The 16,917-nt window shown below is 58.7% G+C and overlaps 1 protein-coding gene and 1 long non-coding RNA gene across 2 annotated transcripts in view; one reads left to right on the top strand and one right to left on the bottom strand.

Moving 5' to 3' along the window:
- Positions 1–1,514: 1,514 nt before the first annotated feature.
- LOC117099102 lies at positions 1,515–2,942 on the top strand. The gene is made up of 2 exons (XR_004443711.1): positions 1,515–2,130; positions 2,370–2,942. It is a non-coding gene; the product is annotated as an uncharacterized LOC117099102 (long non-coding RNA).
- Positions 2,943–16,291: 13,349 nt separating this feature from the next.
- Positions 16,292–16,917, bottom strand: part of LOC117099195 (serine/threonine-protein phosphatase 2A regulatory subunit B'' subunit beta-like) — a 32,937-nt gene continuing 32,311 nt past the window's right edge. Inside the window, 1 exon segment of the mRNA XM_033238676.1 lies at positions 16,292–16,575. Coding sequence (XP_033094567.1) covers positions 16,425–16,575 — 151 coding nt within the window. The 3' untranslated portion in view covers positions 16,292–16,424.

Consider the following 16,917-nt stretch of genomic DNA (forward strand, 5'->3'; position numbering starts at 1 on the left):
GATCCCGGACGCCTCCCAGGGGTCCCCATGTCTGCCTTGGGCCTCGAGTCCAGCCGTGAGGGTCCCGAATGCTGCTTTGGAGGGTGGAGTCCAGCTCTTAGGGTCCTGAAGTCTGCTTTGGGGCCTCGAGTCCATCCCAGGGGTCTCTGAGTCTACATTGGGGGCCTGGATGGGATCCAGCAGGTCTGAGTCCAGCCTCGGGAGCCCCTGCGGAGGAGCTGTGAGTGGGGCAGGGGCCTGGGAGATGCCAGGAAGATGCGAACGGCGCCCCACTGGGTCCAAGGGATGGTGAGAGGCAGCCGGTCCCAGTAGAAGCTCCCCCACAAACTGACCCGTGTGTGCAAAGCGTCCCGCAACCCCAGCCCTCACCAGCAGTTCTTGATTTTTCAGATCAGTTGCATTTGGCATGTTCCTTAAGCGTCTGCAGGAAGCCGTAGCCTTCTTGGTATTTCAGGAGGGTTTGCTAATTCCCCCTCATTGTAGGATCGGGGTATCCCAGCTGCTAATTCCCTTCCTAACAGCCCTGCAGGGCTGGATTACCGGTGTGAGAGGTGACATTTTCCGCCCGAAGTCCCTAGGAAGGACAGGTGGCTGTAGCCTGCGCATTTGTGTAAATTAACCTACCTTTTTAGTTCTGTGAAAGGAGAACTCGATTCGTTTAAAGTCACCTGCGTGAAAGGGGCCCTTGATTAGCTTAAAATCACCTGAATTAGCTTAAACTCGTGTGATCTCAATTGGCCTCTGAATCTTTACCACCTGCCAGGTTCCTGCAAGCTCCAGGCTACGTTTTAAGGGGAATAACGGGGCTCGCCTTTTTGCGTTACTTTATGTGACCGTAGTTGTAAAACAGAATGGGGGAGACAGCGGAGACTGTGCAGAAATGTCTCCCCCATTTATGCGTTGGGAAGGAGGCTGAGGTGGGAGGATTGCTTGAGCCCAGGAGTTTGATACCAGCATGGGCAACATGGTAAGACCCCTTATCTACAAAAAAAAAAAAAAAAAAAAGAAAAAGAAAAATTAGCCAGGCATGGTGGTGGGTGCCTGTGGTCCCGGCTACTCGCGAGGCTGAGGTGGGAAGGATCACTTGAGCCCAGGAGGTGGAGGCTGCAGTGAGCTCATTGCAGCACTGCACTCCAGCCTGGGTGACAGAGGTAAGACCCCATCTCAAACAAGAAGCATCAATAGGTGTCTGAGGTCAGGCACAGTGGCTCAAGCCTGTAATTCCAGCACTTTAGGAGGCCGAGGTGGGTGGATCACCTGAGGTCAGGAGTTCGAGACCTGCCTGACCAACACGGAGAAACACCGACTCTACTAAATATGCAAAAATTAGCTGGGCGTGGTGGCAGGTGCCGGTAGTCCCAGCTACCCCAGAAGCCGAGGTAGGAGAATCTCTTGAACGTGGGAGGTGGAGGTTGCAGTGAGCTGAGATCGCGCCACCGCACTCCATCCTGGGCGACAGAGCAAGACCTTGACTGGGGGAGCGGTCGGGGGAGGCATTTGGAACCATCGCCAAGCTGGGGATGGACCTAGGACAGTGATGGGAGCCTCTGCAGGTGGAATCGTGATGTGCCCAGCCGGGGTAAATAGGGTTTGCTATATGTAGCCCTAAGCAGGGGACGTAGACTATTATTTTTTAACATCGCTGAACTCAGAATCGGAACCCAGATTTGCCAGGGCAGCGCGGGACAGAGGCCTCTCCGGGCTCTGTCTTCCCTGTTCATAGACTGCGAGACGGAATGAGAGCGTCCCCAGGTGGTGAACTCAGGGACGTGTGTGTGTAGGGGGAGGGGGGTGTGTAGCTGTCAATCTGGGCTCCGTGTGTGTGTGTGTGTGTGTGTGTGTACGTGTATGTGTATGTGTATATGTAGCCGACAATCTCCTGGGCTCCATCTGCCCTGTTTAAATAGACTGAGAGACGGAATGAGAGCTTCAAAGGTGCTGTGGGAGGTGCTCTGGGCATCCCCAGGTGTGAAGTCAGGTGTGTGTGTGTGTGTGTGTGTGTGTGTGTTGTGTGTGTTTGTGTATAGCTGTCAATCTCCTGGGCTCTGTCTTCCCTGTTAATAGACTGAGAGACGGAATGAGAGCGTCTCCAGGTGGACACCTCAGGGACGTGTGTGTGTGTGTGTGTGTGTTGTGTGTGTGTGTGTGTGTAGCTGACAATCTCCTGGGTGCCATCTGCCCTGTTAATAGACTGAGAGACAGTATGAGAGCTTTGAAGGTGCTGTAGGAGGAACGCTGGGCATCCCCAGGTGGAGAGCTCAGGGACGTGCGTGCATGTGTGTGTGTGTGGCCGTCAATCTCCTGAGCTCTGTCTTCCCTGTTAATAGACTGAGAGATAGAATGAGAGCGTCCCCAGGTGGACAGCTCAGGGATGTGTGTGTGTGTGTGTGTAGCCGACAATCTCCTGGGCTCTGTCTGCCCTGTTAATAGACTGAGAGATGGAATGAGAGCTTTGAAGGTGCTGTGGGGGAAGCTCTGGGCGTCCCCAGGTGGAGAGCTCAGGGACGTGTGTGTAGCCATCAGTATCCTTTAGTACCTGGTCTCTGTGCCCTCTGAGCAGGAGGAGTGTCCGTAAGCGAGTCCATGGACCAGCACGCAGGCCCAGACCCCGGCCAGGGGTCCTTGGGAGGGTGAGCCCTGCGGTTGGCGGGATGATGGCTCTGGGGGGTCGAGCTCTGGGACGAGAGGGGACGTGCAGGTCGGGGGATGAGGCTGCGTTGCCGACAGAGCTGGCTCGGGACCTGGGCGCCACCTGGCGCCGACTCGGGCTGCTCACGCCTGAGCTGTGCCTCTTCCTGGACTGATTTTGGGGACAAAAAGCTGTAGGTGGCCGGACGGTGGCTCAGGCCTGTCCTCCCAGCACCGTCGGAGGCCGACACAGGAGGATTGACTGAGCCCAGGTGTTCCAGACCAGCCTGGCCAACAGCGAGACCCTCTTCTCTGTAAGAATATTTTTTCTTTTCTTTTTTTTTTTTGGAGACAAAGTCTGTGTTGCCCAGGCTGGAGTGCAGGGGCACGATCTCAGCTCACTGCAACCTCCACCTCCGGTTCAAGCGATTCTCCTGCCTCAGCCTCCCAAATAGCTGGGATTACAGGCGCCGCCACCACGCCCGCTAATCTTTTTTATTTTTAGTAGAGACGGGGTTTCACCATGTTGCCCAGCTGGTCTCCATCTCCTGACCTTGTGATCCACCCGCCTCGGCCTCCCAAAGTGCTGGGATGACAGGCGTGAGCCACCGTGCCTGGCCCTGAGAAAATTTTAAAAATTAGCTGGACTGGGTGGTGGACGCCTAGTCCTCCCGGCTACTAGGGAGGCTGAGGCCGGAGGATCATCTGAGCCTGGGAGGCTAACACTGCTGTGAGCTGTGACTGTACCGGTGCACTGCAGCCGGGGCAACAGAGAGACCCTGTCTCTAAAAACCTCACAGGAGCAGATGTTTCCAGGGTGTGTGGTCTGTGTTGGGGGCTTCTCGCTGGACGTAGATCTCCTCTCTCCCCTCCCGTCTTCCCTCCCCTCCTCTCCTTTCTCCCCTCCTCTCCTTTCTCCCCTCCTCTCCTTTCTCTCTCCCCTCCTCTCCTTTCTCTCTCCCCTCCTCTCCTTTCTCTCTCCCCTCCTCTCCTTTCTCTCTCCCCTCCTCTCCTTTCTCTCTCCCCTCCTCTCCTTTCTCTCTCCCCTCCTCTCCTTTCTCTCTCCCCTCCTCTCCTTTCTCTCTCCCCTCCTCTCCTTTCTCTCTCCCCTCCTCTCCTTTCTCTCTCCCCTCCTCTCCTTTCTCTCTCCCCTCCTCTCCTTTCTCTCTCCCCTCCTCTCCTTTCTCTCTCCCCTCCTCTCCTTTCTCTCTCCCCTCCTCTCCTTTCTCTCTCCCCTCCTCTCCTTTCTCTCTCCCCTCCTCTCCTTTCTCTCTCCCCTCCTCTCCTTTCTCTCTCCCCTCCCCTCCTTCTCTCTCCCCTCCCCTCCTTTCTCTCTCCCCTCCTTTCTCTCTCTCTCCCCTCCCCTCCTTTCTCTCTCCCCTCCCCTCCTTTCTCTCTCTCCCCTCCCCTCCTTTCTCTCTCCCCTCCCTCCTTTCTCTCTCCCCTCCCCTCCTTTCTCTCTCTCCCCTCCCCTCCTTTCTCTCTCCCCTCCCCTCCTTTCCTCTCTCCCCTCCCCTCCTTCTCTCTCCCCTCCCCTCCCCCCCTCCCCTCCCCTCCCCTCCCCTCCTTCTCTCTCCCCTCCCCTCCCCTCCCCCCCTCCCCTCCCCTCCCCTCCCCTCCCCTCCTCCCCTCCCCTCCCCTCCCCTCCCCTCCCTCCCCTCCCTCCCCTCCCTCCCCTCCCTCGCCTCCCTCGCCTCCCTCGCCTCCCTCGCCTCCCTCGCCTCCCTCGCCTCCCTCGCCTCCCTCCCGCCTCCCTCGCCTCCCTCGCCTCCCTCGCCTCCCTCGCCTCCCTCGCCTCCTTCCTTTCTTTTTTCTTTCTTTCATTCTTTCTTTCTTTTTGAGACAGAGTTTTGCTCTTGTTGCCCAGGCTGGAGCGCAACGGCACGATCTGGGCTCACTGCAGCCTCCACCTCCTGAGTAGCTGGGATTACAGGCAGGCACCACCATGCCCCTAATTTTGTATTTTTTTAGTAGAGATGGGGTTTCTCCATGTTGGCCAGGCTGGTCTTGAACTCCTGACCTCAGGTGATCCACCTGCCTCCGCCTCCCAAAGTGCTGGGATGACAGCGTGAGCCACCGTGCCTGGCCCTGCTTTCGTTTCTTCCAGTGGTTTTGGGAGATGCGGAAGGGGAACGGTGGGGATTAACATTCTTGCTGATGAGGTGGTAAATGTCTTACTGTCTTCTCTGTTATTGATACTATGTCCTGATAGAGGAAAAGAGGGAAGAAAATCGATCATGATGGCACGATGTCACTTCTCTTGTTCCGAGTCCAAACCGAAGCTCGCCTGCTAATTCTCACAGCCGAACAGTGCGACGTGGATGAACTGGGAGAGGAGACAGGTTTTATTTCTGTAACCGGGTACAGGGAGAAGGTCTGGAAATTATCACCAGACTCAAAATTACAAAGTTTTCCAGCGCTTACGTACCTTGTATGCTATATGTCTATAGGTAAGTGTGCATTCATGCAAAGACGTAAGTGGGGCCGGGCGCGGTGGCTCACGCCTGTCATCCCAGCACTTTGGGAGGCTGAGGCGGGTGGATCACCTGAGGTCGGGAGATTGAGACCAGCCTGGCCAACATGGGGAAACCTCGTCTGTACTAAAAATACAAAATTAGCCAGGCGTGGTGGCAGGTGCCTGTCATCCCAGCTACTCGGGAGGCTGAGGCAGGAGAATTGCTCAAACCCGGGAGGCAGAGGTTGCAGCGAGCCGAGATCGCACCATTGCACTCCAGCCTGAGCGACAGAATGAGACTCGGCCTCAGGAGAAAAAAAAAAAAAGACATAAGGTATTAATTTCTTTTAATCTATAAAGTAGGTCTGAGTCCTAAAGACCTTTCTCTGGAGCCTCAGTAAATGGTCTCACTGTAGGTGGGTCTGGGGGGGGTGGTGATTACCCTTATCTCGTCTCTTGGTAAACCACGGAGGTTTGGACGGATCCCTTACACCCTAGGAAACTGTTTGTGGAGGCCTGGCGAGTTTCCTCAGACCCCCAACGAAACTTCTTTAAACTCAAATGGGTCCTGCTGGGAATTCCTTTGTCATCTTGTCATGGTTCAAGGCCCAGGAAAGCCCTCGGCAAAACTTGGTGGGCCTTGGTGACATTCCAGCCTTTGTATAAGGACGCTGGGCTCTTACATTTTTTTTTTAATTTTTATTTATTTATTTTTTGAGACGGAGTTCTGTTCTTGTCGCCCAGGCTGGGGTGCAGTGGCTCGATCTCAGCTCAGCGCAACTTCTGTCTCCCTGGTTCAAGTGATTCTCCTGCCTCAGCCTCCCAAATAGCTGGCATGACAGGCGCCCGCCACCACGCCCGGCTACTTTTGTATTTTTAGTAGTGACGGAGTTTCTCCATGTTACTCAGGCTGGTCTTGAACTCCTGACCTCGTGATTTGCCCGCCTCGGCCTCCCAAAGTGCTGGGATGACAGGCGTGAGCCACCGCACCAGGCCTCAGGTTCGGTTTTTGAGATGGAGTCTCGCTCTGTCACCCAGGCTGGAGTGCAGTGGCGCGATCTCGGCTCACTGCAACCTCTGCCCCCAGGTTCAAGCGATTCTCCTGCCTCAGCCTCCCGAGTAGCGGGGACTACAGCCGCTGCCACCACACCCAGCTAATTTTTTTTTGCATTTTTAGTAGAGACGGGGTTTCACCGTGTTAACCAGGATGGGCTCGAACTCCTCACCTCGTGATCCACCCGCGTCGGCCTCCCAGAGTGCTGGGATGACAGGCGTTAGCCACCGCGCCCGGCCTCTCTCAGGTTTTTATATGTAATTTGGCCACTCAGTCGGTCCTGAAGCCGTTTACGGATGTGCCTGCCTGGTGAGATGCGGCCGCCCCACCGTGGCTGGTATTCAAAATACACCGGAGGCCGCAGACCGCTTAGCAGAAACACCCTGGTTTTGGGAATTTCCTGCTTCCTTGACTTTGAAGTACCAGTGAGTTTTAAGATGCATCATTGATGTAATCAGTGTTAGGGGAAAAAAAAAAAAACCCACACTATTAAAGATTCCTGTGGATGGTGAGACGACCTCGGTTTCAGACCCACCAAGGTATAAGAGAATTGTGCATTTTAGAATCCAGTAAATCTAGGCCGGGCGTGGTGGCTCGCACCTGTCATCTCAGCACTTTGGGAGGCCGAGGCGGGTGGATCACTTGAGGTCGGGAGTTTGAGAGCATCCTGGCCAACATAAAACCTGTCTCTATTAAAAATAGAGAAAATTAGGCGTGCTGGTAGGTGCCTGTAATCCCACCTGCTCCGGAGGCTGAGGTGGGAGAATGGCTTGAACCCAGGCGGAGGAGGTTGCAGTGAGCCGAGATCCGGCCACTGCACTCCAGCCTGGGCGACAGAGCGAGACTCTGTCTCAAAAAAATAATAATAAAAAAGAATCTAAGAAATCTGATCATTTACCCATGCACCTTCACAAGTGTTTAAAAAAGAGATTGCTCTGATGTTTTACCTACGATCATCTTAGATGTTTGCAATTTCCTGTCCTGGAGTTTTGTCACATGTCTCGTGGCAGCCTGGGTTCTTAGACGTGGAACTGTTTATCCATAGCCCTTGAGAGAAGGGTTTAGTGTGAGTGGGTTGGGAGTGACTGTTTGTTTTTGAGACAGAGTCTCACTCTGCCGCCCAGGCTGGTCTCGAACTCCTGACCTCAGGTGATCCACCCGCCTCGGCCTCCCAAAGTGCTGGGATGACAGATGTGAGCCACCACATCAGGCCAAGGAGGTGGCGGTTTTATAGCAGGTTTGCAGGTTTGTTTTTGTTTTTGTTTTTTTTTTTTTTGAGATGGAGTTTTGCTTTTGTCGCCCAGGCTGGAGTGCAGTGGTGTGATCTTGGCTCACTGCAACCTCTGCCTCCCAGGTTCAAGTCATTCTCCTGCCTCAGCCTCCTGAGTAGCTGGGATTACTGGTGTGAGCCACCATGCTTGGCTAATTTTTATATTTTTAGTAGAGAAGGGATTTCACCATGTTGACCAGGCTGGTCTCGAACTCCTGACCTCAGGTGATCCACCTGCCTCGGCCTCCCAAAGTGCTGGGATGACAGGCACCTGCCACCACAGCCAGCTAATTTTGCATTTTTAGTAGAGAAGGGATTTCACCATGTTGACCAGGCTGGTCTCGAACTCACGACCTCAGCTGATCCACCCGCCTCAGCCTCCCAAAGTGCTGGGATGACAGACGTGAACCACCGCGCCCGGCCCTGAGGTAAACATTGTTAAGATTTGGTTGTGTTCCCGCAGTCCTATATAGGGCTAGAAGATTATCACCAAATATCACCAAAATGTGTAAGTATACACACACATGCACACACACATTTGTGAGGGTGTGTAGGCACGCATGCATGGATAATAGATACACCTGTGTATGTCTGTATATAGACGTTTGTGTTTCTCAAAATTGTACCAAACAGGGATGCATGGCTGGGCACGATGGCTCACGCCTGTCATCCTGGCATTTCGGGAGGCTGAGGTGGGCGGATCACCGGAGGTCAGGAGTTCGAGACCAGCCTGGCCAACGTGGTGAAACCCCGTCTCTACTAAAAATACAAAAATTACCCAGGCGTGGTAGCAGGTGCCTGTAATACCAGGTACCCGGGAGGCTGAGGCAGGAGAATCGCTTGAACCCGGGAGGTAAAGATTGCGGTGAGCCGAGATCGCACCACTGCTCTCCAGCCTGGGCGACAAGCGAAATTCTGTCTCAGGAAAAAATTTTTAAAAAATTCATATTGTGTATATTGTTTTCTAAACTTTTTTTTTTTTTTCCTCAAACGGAGTCTCGCTCTGTCACCCAGGCTGGAGTGCAGTGGCGTGATCTCAGCTCACCGAAACCTCCGCCTCCCGGGTTCAAGCGATTCTTCTGCCTCAGCCTCCCGAGTACCTGGGATTACAGGCACCTGCTACCACGCCCAGCTAATTGTTCTGTATGTTTAGTAGAGACGGGGTTTCACCTTGTTGGCCAGGCTGGTCTCAAACCCCCGACCACAAGTGATCCACCCGCCTCGGCCTCTGAAAGTGCTGGGATGACAGGTGCGAGCCACCGCGCCTGGCCTGGAAACTTTTTTGTTTTTTTTTTTTGAGGCAGGATTTTGCTGTGTTGCCCACACTGGAGAACAGTGGTGTGATCTCTGCTTACTTCAGCCTCTACCCCCCGGGCTCAAGCAATCCTCCCACCTCAGCCTCCTAAGTAGCTGGGACTACAGGCGTGTACCTTCACACCTGGCTACTGTGTGGTTTTTGTTGTTGTTGTTTATTTTTTTTTTCATGGAGACAGAGTCTCTCAGCCTGTGCTCCCCAGGCTGGACTCAAACTCCTGAGCTCAAGCACGTGGCCTCGCAAAGTGCTGGATTCCAGGCATGAGACTGTACCCGGCTTGTCTTGTGACATTTTTAACTTCAAACAGACCCGATGCCAAGCGCAGTGGCTCACACCTGGAATCCCAGCGCTTTGGAAGGGCCAACTGGGGAGGACCACTGGAGCCCAGGAGTTCAAGACCAGCCTGGGCAACGTAGTGAGATCCCATCTCTTTTTTTTTTTTTTTTTTTTGAGGCGGAGTCTCGCTCTGTCGCCCGGACTGGAGTGCAGTGGCCAGATCTCAGCTCACTGCAAGCTCCGCCTCCCGGGTTTACGCCATTCTCCTGCCTCAGCCTCCTGAGTAGCTGGGACTACAGGCGCCCGCCACCTCGCCCGCTAGTTTTTGTATTTTTAATAGAGACGGGGTTTCACCGTGTTAGCCAGGATGGTCTCGATCTCCTGACCTCGTGATCCACCCGTCTCGGCCTCCCAAAGTGCTGGGATTACAGGCTTGAGCCACCGCGCCCGGCCAGATCCCATCTCTTTTTAAGAAAAAAAAGAAAGGCCGGGCGCAGTGGCTCAAGCCTGTAATCCCAGCACTTTGGGAGGCCGAGACGGCGGATCATGAGGTCAGGAGATCGAGACCATCCTGGCTAACACGGTGAAACCCCGTCTCTACTAAAAATACAAAAAACTAGCCGGCGAGGTGGCGGGCGCCTGTAGTCCCAGCTACTCAGGAGGCTGAGGCAGGAGAATGGCGTAAACCCGGGAGGCGGAGCTTGCAGTGAGCTGAGATCACGCCACTGCACTCCAGCCTGGGTGACAGAGCGAGACTCCGTCTCAAAAAAAAAAATGGGACGGGCTCCCACACAGACACTGTCTGACCTTTGCAGTTCCGGGGGCCACGTCTCTCTGGAAAGGGTCCATGTGGGCCTGTATGTTTTGTGTAAAGAGAATCACTCGAGCCCAGAAGGTGGAGGCTGTGGTGAGCTGAGATTGCACCGCTGCCTTCCAGTCTGAGAGGCAGAGTGAGACCCTGTGTCAGAAAACAGCAAAACCCAAACCAAACCATAGACTGAACGTGCTCTCGGCAGCACCGTGTGGGCCGCACAGACAGGATGAGATGCGTGTCTCGGATTGTGTTTGATCCATAGGGATGTGAGTGTCACCTGGGGGGGACTAATTCCCGGTCTCCCCTGGTGCTTTTCGTAAGGAAACTGAGTCACAGCCCAGCTGTGGTCCTGCTGGTTGTAGCAGAGGCAGATCCGTACGGTGCGGACGCGATGGTCATTTTGGTTTTCATCGTTCACGAGAAGCTTTTTGTATTTATTTTTGTTTTTGAGACAGAGTCTCGCTCTGTCGCCCAGGCTGGAGTGCAGTGGTGCGATCTCAGCTCCCTGCAAGCTCCGTCTCCTGGGTTCAAGCGATTCTCCTGCCTCAGCCTCCTGAGTAGCTGGGATGACAGGCACCTGCCACCACGCCCGGCTAATTTTTGTATTTTTAGTAGGGACGGGGTTTCACCATGTTGGCCAGGCTGGTCTTGAACTCCTGAGCTCAGGTGATGCGCCCGCCTCGGCCTCCCAAAGTGCTGGGATGACAGGTGTGAGCCACTGCGCCCGGCCCGTGAGAAGCTTTAAGTCAATGCAGTGGCACATGGATGGTGCAGGGCTGCAGGCTTCAGGTTCCTTTTGATTCTGCAGTGACTGCCCCGCCATTCGGGTCAGAAATACCTGTGTGTAGGGGCAGGTGTGAGCCGGGTCGTGTGCGTCCCACAGTGGCTCACACCTGGAATCCCCCTGCTTTGGGAGGCCGAGTGGGGATAGGAGTTCAAGACCAGCCTGGGCAACATACTGATACCCCCATCTCTTAAAAAAAAAAATTAGCTGGGCATGGGTCCTGTAGTCCCAGCTACTCAGGAGGCTGAGGTGGGAGGATGGCTGCCGGTCTCGGCCTCCCGAGTAGCTGGGATGACAGGTGCACACCACCACACCGGACTGCTTTTCATACTTTTAGTAGAGATGGGGATTCTCCATGTTGGCCAGGCAGGTCTCGAACTCCTGACCTCGGGGGATCCGCCCACCTCAGCCTCCCAAAGTGCTGGGGTTACAGGCGTGAGCCACCGCGCCCGGCCCCAGATTCTGTTTCTTAAACTGGAAGAAATCCCGAATACTTCCTGTGTGTATGTTTCTCATGTCATTTTCCTAAAGGCATTGGAGAGTGAGTTGCTGAGATTCTCTTCATGTTTTATTCTCTGGTCTTCATCATGCAAACGGCTAAATTGGTTTTTTTCTGAAACACCGTCTCGTTCTGTCGCCCAGGCTGGAGTGCAATGGCACCATCTCGGCTCCCTGCAATCTCTGCCTCCCGGGTTCAAGCGATTTTCCTGCCTCAGCCTCCCGCGTAGCTGGGGTGACAGGTGCACCTGCCACCACGTCCATCTGATTGTAATTCTTCCTAGACACGAGGTTTCTCCATGTGGCCCAGGCTGGGCTCAAACTCCTGAGCTCAGGTGATCCCCCCACGTCAGCGTCCCAAGGCGCTGGGGTTCCAGGCGTGCGGAGGGCTCTTCGTCTACACGCATCCCTGGATTTTCTACCCACGGGGATACAAACAGACACCCGCGGTGTGGGGACGTGGCTCTGCACCTGCACCTGCGTATTTCCTGTGCAGGCCCCAGAACCCGGGGACGGGATTCCTGGGCAGTGAGGAAGTCAGTGGCCCCTCGGTGAGGCTGGGGATGGGAGGCGGCAGCATCCAGGCTGGGACCCGAGGCCCAGCTCCCTCACCGTGTCCCTGAGGTCCCACAGGCTGGTGGCAGGTGGCTCAAGGCCACGTTCCAGTCAGGGGGCCGGCCCCAAGTGTGACCCCGGTTCCTCCCTGTGTCCCCTCCCCACCCCCCATCCATATCCCCCATTCCCCCCACCGTCCCACCATACCTGCCACCCCTCTTCTCTCCATCATGCTTCCTCTCTCCCCCCTCCCCTCCTCTCCTCTCTGCCCACCACCCCACCCCCTTCTCTCCCCGCCCCTCCCCTCTCCCCACCCCCTCTTCTCTCACCACCCCACTCCTCCTCTCTCCCACCATCCCCCCATATCCCCCACCCCTCCTCTCTCCCCATCATGCTTCCTCTCTCCCCCCACCCCTCATCTCTTCCCCCACTCTCCCCGCCCACACCCCCTCCCTTCCTCTCCCCCCACCCCTCCCCTTCTCTCTTCGCACCCTGTCTCTCCCTTGAGTCCTTGGGTGCTGGTTCTGGCCACACTCCTACCTGACTAGCTCCATCCTGTCCTTCAGGGCAGGGACAGCCAATGCCCTCCACCTCCCCCATCGCTTTTCTGCCTCTGCCCCCTCCCCACGTACGCCTGGCGTCCCGTAGGCACCAGCCTGAGGAGTCGGGGGCACCACAGAGCCGTAAGCGTCAGGGTAAGCCGTGGTCTTAAGAAGTCAGCATGTCCCACCGTCCTAAAAGTTTGGGTTCCCCCCAGCCGTCATGTTCAGGGCACCCTACAGTCCCACAGGGTTGGGGTGCCCCATGGCCCTCGTGTTCAGGGTACCTTACAGTATTAAAGTTGGGGCACCCCACGGCTGTCATGTTCAGGGTACCCCACGGCTGTCATGTTTAGGGTACCCTGTAGCCCTAAAGGGTTGGGGTACCCCATGGCCCTCATGTCCAGGGCACCCCACAGTCCCGAAGGGTCAGGGCACCCCTGGATGAGGGGAGGTCAGGAGGATCACGGCCACAGTGGACGTCCTGTCACCGCACCCTGTGAGGCACGGCCTGTGTCCCTGACTGTGACGTTGGGGGAGGTGAGCACGGAGCAGGTTTCCGTGTCTGTGGCATGTTTATCTGAGACAGTCTCGCTCTTTCGCTGAGGCTAGAGTGCAGTGGCGTGATCTCGGCTCACTGCAACCTCTGCCTTCTGGGTTCCAGTGACTCCCCTGCCTCAGTTTCCCATGTAGCTGGGATGACAGGTGACCACGACCACGCCTGGCTGATTTTTGTATTTTTAGTAGAGACAGGGTTTCACCAGGTTGACCAGGCTAGTCTCGAACTCCTGACCTCAGGGGATCTGCCCGCCTCGGCCTCCCAAAGTGCTGGGATGACAGGCGTGAGCCGCCGCGCCCGGCCTCCATGGCATTTCTAGAGTCGCATGTGGCAGGTGTGTTGGGTCGAGTTTCTGGTCAGCACCCCCGTGTGCACAGCTTGTGTGGCTGCTGCGCTGTGCACGGCGGCTCGCACCTGTCATCCCAGCGTTTTGGGCGGCCAAGGTGGGATCACTGAAGCCCAGGACCAGCCTGGGCAGGAGAGGGGGGGCCCAGTTTTCTATTAAAGGCCAGGTGCAGTGACTCATGCCTGTCATCCCATTACTTTGGGAAGCTGAGGCAGGTGGATCACGAGGTCAGGGGTTCGAGACCAACCTGGTCAACATGGTGAAACCCCGTCTCGGCTAAAAACACAAAAAATTAGCCGGGCGAGGTGGCGGCGCCTGTAGTCCCAGCTACTTGGGAGGCTGAGGCAGGAGAATGCTGGGAACCCGGGAGATGATGGAGGTTGCAGTGAGCTGGGATCGCGCCACTCACTCCAGCCTGGGTGACAGAGCGAGACTGGAGCCCTGTGGGAGGCTTGTCCAAGTGGCACCTGCTGTCCCTCCACCCCTGGGGTCTTCCTTCCCCACGGGGCCTCGTCCCCTCCTGTGGCTGCTCGATACTGCAGTGGAGAGAGCTATGCCCTGGTGAGGACATGGGCCGCTGAGGGGCAGCCCCCACCCGGACATGTCCTGGGGCCGGGGGTGCGGTCCAGTGCTGCGGCGGCTCCCCAGGCTCCCAGTGGGGTGTGCGGCGGCCGAGCCTGGGGGAGCTGTGGCTTGTACAGAGGGTGCCGGGGTGGGGGCATCCCTGCCCTGCCGGGGTCTGCCCGTAGGTCACGGGGAACTGGGTTCGAGGCCCCCGCGGGAGCCACGCAGCAGCGTCTTGCCGGCTGAGGGGCCGTGTCTGCGGCTTCAGGCTGGGCAGGGCCGTTGGTGCCACGCGGGGTCTGGGCCGGCCAGGGGACTGTGTCCCCGTCAGCCACAGATGAGGCCCCTGTGCCACGTGGGGTCTGATCGCTTGGCCTGGGCAGGGCGGTTCCTGGGCACGAACTGGGGACGACCTCCGGCCTCTGCTCCTTCCCCCGCTCTGAGAGACGTCAGGGCCTCCCTGCCGCCCCCCCTCCCCCCGGGGGCCGCGTCTCCTCCAGGAACGGCTGCGTCCAGCTCTGTCCAGTTCCTGCGTCTGATGCCCCCAGTTCTCCCCCAACGCCCCCGTCTCACGGCCGTCCAGGCCCCGCCCCCCGCCCCAGGCTGGGTCCCTTCGTTCTGGGGAGCCGCCGTGTTCCCATGCCCGTCCCTGCCGCCCCTCGGGACAGCGCTCTGGCGCCAGTGCTGGGAGCCCGGGGTGCCCGTCACCCCCACTGCACCTGCAGGACGCGTGTCCCGTCCCAGGTGGCGGCGCCCGGGGGCCTCGGGGCTGTGGTTTGCACCTTTCGGGGTCGCGCTTGGATCTGACAGGAAGGGACTCTGGGAGGGAGGGGCGGGGCTGGCTGAGTCCCTGCTCGCGGCTCTCCAAGGGGTGATGGCCACGAAGGAAGGGCGGTGCGCCCGGGACGGCCATTCCCAGAGGGAGGTGGCGACGCCAAAGGCGCCCCCGCCGAGCCCTGGGACGTCCTGGCCTCTGTCCTGGCCGTTGGCCACCGTCAGGGTGAGCCGGGTGCTTGTTTTGTGGGGGCCCCCGGTCCCCCTCCACGTGGGCTGTCAGGGGAACGGACCCCTAGACCAAGTGGGGGCTGGGCTCTGGGTCTCCCCGCCGCGCCGCCATCCACGGGGACCCCCCGCTTCTCCAGCAGAGGCCGAGTGTGCAGGGCCGGCCCGGGTGTGGCCCAGGGAATGAGAGGCCGTGGCTGGCGGAGGAGGGAGCGCTTGGGGAATGCGGTGAATAGGGGTGTGTCGGGGGCCGCGCAGGGGCCTCACCAGGGATGTGGGTGGGGGACGCTGTCCTTCCTTTCCCGGCCCCAGGGAGCCCTCGGATGTCTCAGCCTTGAACCCCCAGCCTTGAAGCCCCACTGGGGGCCTCCTAGTGTCAGCGTGGGAGGCGGAGGGCTCCGGTCAGGGGTGAACCCCCACTTCTGCCCCCTCGCTCCCATGACCATCGCTGTGGGGGGTCCTGAGGTGGTGGGGGGCGCACTTGCCCTCCCCGACGGGCTCCCCTGAGCTCGAGGCAGGCTGGGCCCTGAGGCCGTGGCTCCCGCTGTCATTGACCTGCCGCGGCCACCGTCGGACCCTCCTGCCCGGCACCTGTCCTGTTGTTGGGGGACCCTGACCCTTTGCAGACCCAGGTGGGGGCGTCCGGGAAATCCGGGGACACCTGGTGACACTGGGGACACCTTGGGGGCAGCAACCGTTCCCCTGGGAGGTCTGCCAGGTCCACCCACCGCCCCGAGCTCCCACCGTCTCTCCGGGGTCACGGGGACCCCCCTGTGCGTCCAGCTCCTTCACGGCCAGGGCTGCGGTGGATGAACGGGGCGTGTGTGCAGCTCTCAGGGTGTTCCCGCCCCGCCCGCCTGTTCCCCGCCGTGCGGCCACGTCCCTTTCCGGGGGGAGTGTTTTGTCGTGTGCGAGGAAAGGCGGTCGTTCCTGTGGTCACCACCCGTGACCCTCCCTGGCCTGCGGAGGGAGCAGAGCTGGGCCTGGGTTCATCCGTGTCGGTGCCCCTGGAGCTCGTGGTCCCCCCTGCACTCAGGGCTGCGCCCGGCGGGGCCTCCTAACCCCCTCGTTTACGCGTCACTGCACGTGGCTCCCGGGTGCGCACGCCCCGACTCGGCGCCGGCTCCTTCCTTCTGGGGCCGTTTGTGGAACGCGGCCTTGGCCGCGGGAGCTGGGAGGGAAGGGCCCCAAGCTGGGGAGGAGGCTCAGGCTGCATCGGCCTGTGGCGTGGCCGCTGCCCCCATCCAGGCCGCGTCCGTAGATCCGGAACGAAGCCCACGCGGTGGCTGAGGCAGCCGAGCCCGCGGCTGAAAAGCCTCCCAACATTCGTTCAAAAACACAAGCGCGATCGCCAGAAACGTTTTTGTGCATTGACACAGAACACACAGGCTGTGGCGGAGGCTCCTGTCGGGGACGGGCGACGTGCCCGGGAGCTGCGCTCACAGCTGTGCGCACATGGCCCTTTCCAGAGATACGTGGCCCCCGGGACGGCAAAGGCCGGAGGGTGTCCGTGTGGGAGCCTGTCCCAGTCCCGAGCGGCCCTCGCGTGTCCCCCGGGCGGGGCCACCAGGCGTCAGAGCTCCAGGCAGGTCCAGGCGCGAACCCACCGCGGCAATTCACACCACACGCTTCTGTGAATAAATAAAAATTTACCATTCCATACAAACGCACTCACTTTCCCCAAAAGACAAGAGTTTTTACACAAGCCGCGCTGTCCCAGCCGTGGCACGGGCAGAGGGGCCCGCGGTGGGGTCCCCGGGCGACCTCACAGCGTCTCCAGGTCCTCGTCCCCGCGTGCGTACTCGTACAGGTCCACGGCGCCCAGGGGCGCGGGCGCCTCGAAGAAGGGCCTCTGGGCCAGTGGGGACCGCAGGGCACTCAGCTTCTGCTCCACAGGGCTGAGCTCGGCCTCGAACCTGCAACGAGGGGATGGTGAAGACGGGGCCGGCGGCGCAGAGCCAGGCCCCGGAGCCAGCGCCGTGGTTTCCGGGAAACGCAGGCCTCCCAGCGACCAGCCTCCAGCACAAGAACGTCCCCTAAGCCGACCCTGAGCTGCGGCCGCTGAGCCAGCAACACGCTCCCGGCTGAGAATCCGGCGGCTCCACGAAGGCTCCCGGGGGAGTGGCCTGCGGCGCAGGTGGAAACGCACCAGGACGGGTGGGAGCCCCAGGCATCAGGTGCGCACGGCGTCCGCCCTGACAGAGGGGTCGCCGGGACTGCGCCTTTTCCCAAAGCGACCACCGCGACTGGAAGAGGGC

This window comes from Trachypithecus francoisi, unplaced genomic scaffold (assembly GCF_009764315.1).
Source record: "Trachypithecus francoisi isolate TF-2019V2 unplaced genomic scaffold, Tfra_2.0 Contig00111, whole genome shotgun sequence".
In the NCBI taxonomy this organism is placed as follows: domain Eukaryota; kingdom Metazoa; phylum Chordata; class Mammalia; order Primates; family Cercopithecidae; genus Trachypithecus; species Trachypithecus francoisi.